At 36.1% G+C, this 5732-nt stretch overlaps 1 protein-coding gene across 1 annotated transcript; it reads left to right on the plus strand.

Moving 5' to 3' along the window:
- Positions 1-3621: 3621 nt before the first annotated feature.
- On the plus strand, positions 3622-5522 carry LOC145040268 (uncharacterized). Its single transcript, XM_078988218.1, has 3 exons — positions 3622-3914; positions 4883-5009; positions 5297-5522. Exons 1-2 carry the CDS (start codon positions 3753-3755, stop codon positions 5006-5008), a joined length of 288 nt encoding a protein of 95 aa, XP_078844344.1. The 5' UTR covers positions 3622-3752; the 3' UTR covers position 5009; positions 5297-5522.
- Positions 5523-5732: the final 210 nt, after the last annotated feature.

Here is a 5732-nt window from a genome sequence, read left to right on the forward strand (position 1 = left end):
GGTGTATTCATCAACTGACATGCTGCATTTCGTTAGTGTCAGAAACTTTTTCTCCAATTCCAACAGATTTTGAGCCGAGCAGAACTTGCGCTTGAACTGCACCAAGAATTCTGCCCATGACAATTGCAGTGGCTCATTTGGGCTTACGGTCTTCCCTAAAGTGTTCCAACAACGAACGGCTCCACCTCGGAACTGACGTACTGCATAGACAGTCTGCAACTTGCCTCTGCAGCCACAAGTCATGAAGGCTAACTCCATTTCAGAGATCCAATCCATAACCCCAATCGGATCCTCCTTTCCATTGAAGGTCGACGGTTTGCAAGTTAGAAAGTCCTTGTACTTGCATCCCATTCCATCATTCCTTCCATCACGGTTGTCTTGCCTAACTATCGGTGGGTTGGCTTGACCAACAGACCCACTAAAGTTTCCACCTTCCGAGTGCCCTTCATTCAATTCAGGCTCTTCCACACGAATTGACAGTTCTTCACGATTCTGTTGAAGCAACCATCTAGTTTCATCCATCTGACGATCCAACATTGTTTGAATCATCATTTGCACACCAGCCATGGTTATTGGCTCAGGTGCTGCTGCTACGACAGGTCTTTGCTCAATCACTGGTGGTTGATTCCTGTTTTCGTCAGCATTTCCAACTTCACTTCTTGTTCTCACCATTTTTGATCTACACACCGAATAAGGTGAAATTAGATCCTTATTCACGATAGATATTCAAATCATCCTTATCACTCCGAAACGTTAACATGCTAGTTCTAATATCGTAGACGTACGCTTAGAATCCTACACACATAAGGTTTCTAGATCCGGTCGGCAACAGACCATAGATCCGAACAAATAATATCATATATGGCAACATATAACATTTAGCACATAAAGCATTTTAGGCAACTTCCCTAAAATAAACTAGTGCTCGTGTCTAAAATGTAACAGACACACATCTCAAAATTTCACTTAGCATTCTAAGTTTAAGTCTAGAAATCCTAAAAATTCCTAGTTCGCTTAAACTAATGCTCTGATACCAACTGTAACATCCCCAGAATCTCGGCCAGAAAAGACCGATTTTCATTTATGCTTTTAAAATAAATTCAGAGTAAATCCTTTTGATTTGAAAGAGTTGCGGAATTTGTTCCCAAAAACAAGACATGATAAAACAATGTTTACCAAAGCATTTCATAAAAGAAATGTATTTTTCATTATATAATCAAAACTCGGGGTGTCATGTTCCGATATAGACCAATAAGCATAAACGATAACATTACAAGTCATTCAACAAATATTTACATATACAGACTTGTAAACAAAACAACTTGATGGTTCATCCATCTTACGCCCTTGCGCCACTTCCTGTAATCCAAATACAACTGAGTGGGTCAGGCTTGGGAGCCTAGTGAGCATATAGGGTTTTCAACCTACAATAAATAATTAAATTAATTATTATCAACCAACAATAACCCAGTTACCCATTCCCGTTATTCTCACTTTACGTCCCTAAATAACTAACACAAGGGACCTAATCTAAGAATATTTTCATCGGGATGACAACTCATGCTGCGGGGGTTCCTCAGCAATATAAGTCAAATAAGGCAACCATGAGGGGGATGGAATACAGCGAATGAACACCCAAGTTCATTAACACCTACAGGTTATGAGCCTGCTAGCGTTCCACTGGACTGTCTAGAAAAGCCTGTGGTCGTCATCTAAATTCCGCTAGATGACTGGTCAAAACAACAACGAGGCCTCTCATCTGTTTATTACACACCAACTATCTACCCATGTTCTACCCAACATATTAGTAGATAAAAACATACATTTTTATACATATTTTCAAAACCTGTATAGTATGCTTGATCAATACATTTTCCATATAACAGATGAGGCACACACACATAACACGTATTTCATATAGAAATAATCATATCTGTAAGATAGAAGAAGGTGAATATACATTCACACACATAACAACAAAATATACACATAACACGTATCTCGTATAAAATACTTTATAGTTATACGTTAGGAGAAAGTAACAACGCCTTCGCACGTATAAACGACGATAAACTTAATACACTCAAACCATACTTGTATTATTATTGCGTTTATGAAAGGTAGTATACACTCACTTGATCAGAAGATGATCGGACAGCACTACGGCTTGCAGAAGTCGTAATCCTCAGCAGATCTGGAAGATCTCTACGAAAATCGAACTTCTCGCGGGCAGAGCTTCGGCTCGGAAACCGCACTTCTCGGGATCTTCGGGATCTCGGGACTCGCTTCGGGACTCGGGAATATTACCGGGGCTTCGGGATGGCTTCGAGGGTAAAAACGCAGAGCTTCGGCACAAAAACGAGAGGAAATTAGCAATTAAACCCGGACCCCTCGCATCCTATTTATAGGAGGCTGGAACCTCCTCGTACGCGGGACGTACAAGCTCCGAAATGCGTCACTGCATGCGTCATCCGAAGTGTCGACACTCTGGCTGTACGCGGGGCGTACTCGAGTACGCTGGGCGTGCTCCGGATGAGTCCGGTGACTCGTCTTCGGATAAGGCCGGTATTTATTAATTAAATTTAATTATAAATTATTTAATAAACTTCGAAAATTCATATCTCCTTCATACGAACTCCGTTTTCGACGTTCTTTATATCCACGCGAAGGTGAGACTACGCTCTACAACTTTCGTTTAGACTCCGTCGGCTAATTTTGACGCTTTTTTTTATTCTTAATTAATCAAACCACATAATTAAGCAATTAAGCACAAAACACATAATACTCAAATAATACACTTATATTATTTCAAAACGGGTTACAAAGGTTAACCCATACCATTACATTGCTAAAAATGGCAAGCTTGGAAACATAGGCGTTACATATATATATATATATATATATATATATATATATATATATATATATATATATAAACCGGTTTCGGCGGGTACCCAGCGGGTAGCGGTTCCGAAAAAATGAGAATTGGAACTGGAACCGCTTAAGGCGGTTCTATAACTTTAGGAACCGGAACCGGAACTGCTTAAGGCAGTTCCAATTTCAGAACCGACAGTTCCGAGGCAGTTCCGGTTCCAAAAACGGGTACTTTGATTTATTTTCTAGTTTGAGCCAAATTGTCGGAACCCAAACTAGCAACCGGTCAATCGATTTAGTTTTGGCCAAACCATGAACACCCTTTTAGGAACCATAAAAAAGGTTGGTACATTTAGTATAGACATTAACAAATAAGATGTATCATATATAATATGTGCATTTTAATTGACAAAAGTTTGGATCCCTTTATGGAATCATTGAAAATCGAGTATTATATGTAAATCTTTTCTTTCTGAAAATATATCCAAATTAGTATTGACAATTTAGTGTGATTTCGGATGAAGTTGTTAGAAGAGGGTTGAATTTTTAACATATAACGTTGTAATATGACAAATAAATTTAGATATCATGATAAATAAAATTATTGAAGTACATTGTTATTCATCACACTTAACCCTTGTTTTAACAAGAGTCTTGAAGTAAAGGGACTGAAACTGAATACATGGAAAAGTGAAGGGTTAAAATAGATGGTCTATATGATTTAGGGGTAACATATGTAAATGAAAACACAACGCCGGCATTTGTTGGATTTCTGAAGAAAACACTGGTTAGGGTTTTACAGTGATCCGAGAGTTACAGATTGGCTGGCAGCTCGTTAGGGTTTTAGAGGATTCATTCGTTGAATTTGTGTGAATAAGATGAAATCAGTGGTTGGAATGGTGGTGTCGAACAAAATGCAGAAATCGGTGGTGGTCGCCGTCGACAGGCTCTTCCATAATAAACTCTATAATCGCTATGTCAAGCGCACCTCCAAGTTCATGGCCCACGACGAACAAAATCAGTGCAATATAGGCGATCGAGTAAGTATTCCCTTCTTATTTGTTATGTTAAAATCTTTTTTTCTGCTAACGGCGCCTTCTGTAATCGAAATCCTCTTTGTTTCTGCAACTATTCGAAAAAAAAAAAGAAGCCACTCAAATCACCATAAAAAGTAACATTGCAAGATTTGTACAATATGCTCAAACCTGATCATTTCACCTTTTAGGTGTTATGATGAAATCATATGAAATTGTATCACAACATACCAGTAAGTAGAATTTTATTAATTTTGAAATAAGAACAGTACTTGGTCTGATCTTCAATTAAAAATTCCGAAAATTTTCCTCTTAACTCTTATTAGGAAACAAAAATGATCGTTCAAAACACCATTAGCAATTATATACTTATATTTGGAGTTAATGTTTGCAAAAATTGAATAATGTGCTCTGATACTGATGATTTTCAACTTCAGAGTTGATTCAGTTAGTTGTATATGGGAAAGTATATCAAAATATATGGCAACATACAATAAATGGAATATTGTCTGTCTGAAACCTACATTCATTTTTGCAACATTTGGTTTTTGATCATTTTGCACATGCCAAATTACATTTGAGAGTCTCAGTTAGAAAGTGCTTCCAATTTTCTCAGGTATCAATAAACATTGAAGAAAATTAGTGTGCTTTTTATAGGTTTAGGTAGAACTTAGACCTCAGCTCTCAGTTAATCTTTGTCTTTTAGCTAACTGCGACAATATCAGAGATAGGTGTCATGTAATCACATAAATAATAAAATAAAGTGAGTGAAGGGAACAGACTCAAATGTAAGGATCAATAGAAGCATAATTAATAGGAATGAAGATTCACTTATAATAATCAAGATAATTATTGTTATAATTGTTATAGAAAAATAATAGTTCAGTGGCCAAACTGATAAACTGGTGAAAGTACAAGTGTGGAGGAGGAATTTATAGTACAAATAAAAGTAAACTTATAATTGTTATTTTCAGGTTAAATTGGACCCTTCAAGGCCATTGAGCAAACGGAAGAACTGGGTTGTTGCAGAAATTCTGAAAAAAGCACAAATTTATGCACCTCCCACCAAGACACCACTACCCGATTCATCTTCATCCTAAGGTTTTCCTTTTCCATAACCAACCTACTTTTATTTATTTATTTCTTCATAACTCTTCTATTACAACATTCTACTCAATCATAGCATAGCTACAACATCCAAATACAACCAACTTTTGGTATTATCATTTTTTGAATCATAACAACTTAATTGAGACTACAATATTGTAAAGGAAAGAAGTAAAAGTTGGATGTTGTAATAAACAAATAAATGATTATTACCTCTGAAATATAAAATGCACTTTTTTCATTATGTGCAAATACTGACATGCTTGGTTTTTTTTAAACAGGTGAAGACTACATTTGCTAAAACGTGGTTTTGTTTGTCTTGATTGTAGTTTTTGGGGAAGGTTTTGCATCATTGCATCTTGTTCCTGAATCGCTTTCTACAACATAATTTCATTTTATTAAACCTATCATGTGCTGAGTTTTTGTTAGTTTTAATGTGTAAGATTAGTCCATATTTTGAGAAAACATGGTATGCAAGAAATAACAACGTACTTATTATTATTATTATTATTTTAATACCAAAACAGATAATATATTATATATTTTTTTCCCATAACTTCAACATCAAGTATAGGGTGAATTTCAAGAAATAACAATGGATTTTATTTTTTTAGCCACATAGAGCAATACTCACATTTCTTTACCGATAATGCTAATGTACTTACAATTCCTTATCCATAATAACAAATAAAACACATTGCAACATGTTGGTATTAT

The sequence above is a fragment of the Lactuca saligna genome, chromosome 4 (assembly GCF_052625555.1).
Source record: "Lactuca saligna cultivar CGN05327 chromosome 4, ASM5262555v1, whole genome shotgun sequence".
NCBI classification, from domain to species: Eukaryota; Viridiplantae; Streptophyta; class Magnoliopsida; order Asterales; family Asteraceae; genus Lactuca; species Lactuca saligna.

What these genes read in the sequence shown, in the direction of transcription:
- LOC145040268 (XM_078988218.1), top strand. Translation starts at nt 3,753, where the DNA reads ATGAAATCAGTGGTTGGAATGGTGGTGTCGAACAAAATGCAGAAATCG. An exon ending in AGTGCAATATAGGCGATCGA is followed by an intron (nt 3,915 to 4,882) that starts GTAAGTATTCCC and finishes TGTTATTTTCAG; the next exon opens with GTTAAATTGGACCCTTCAAG.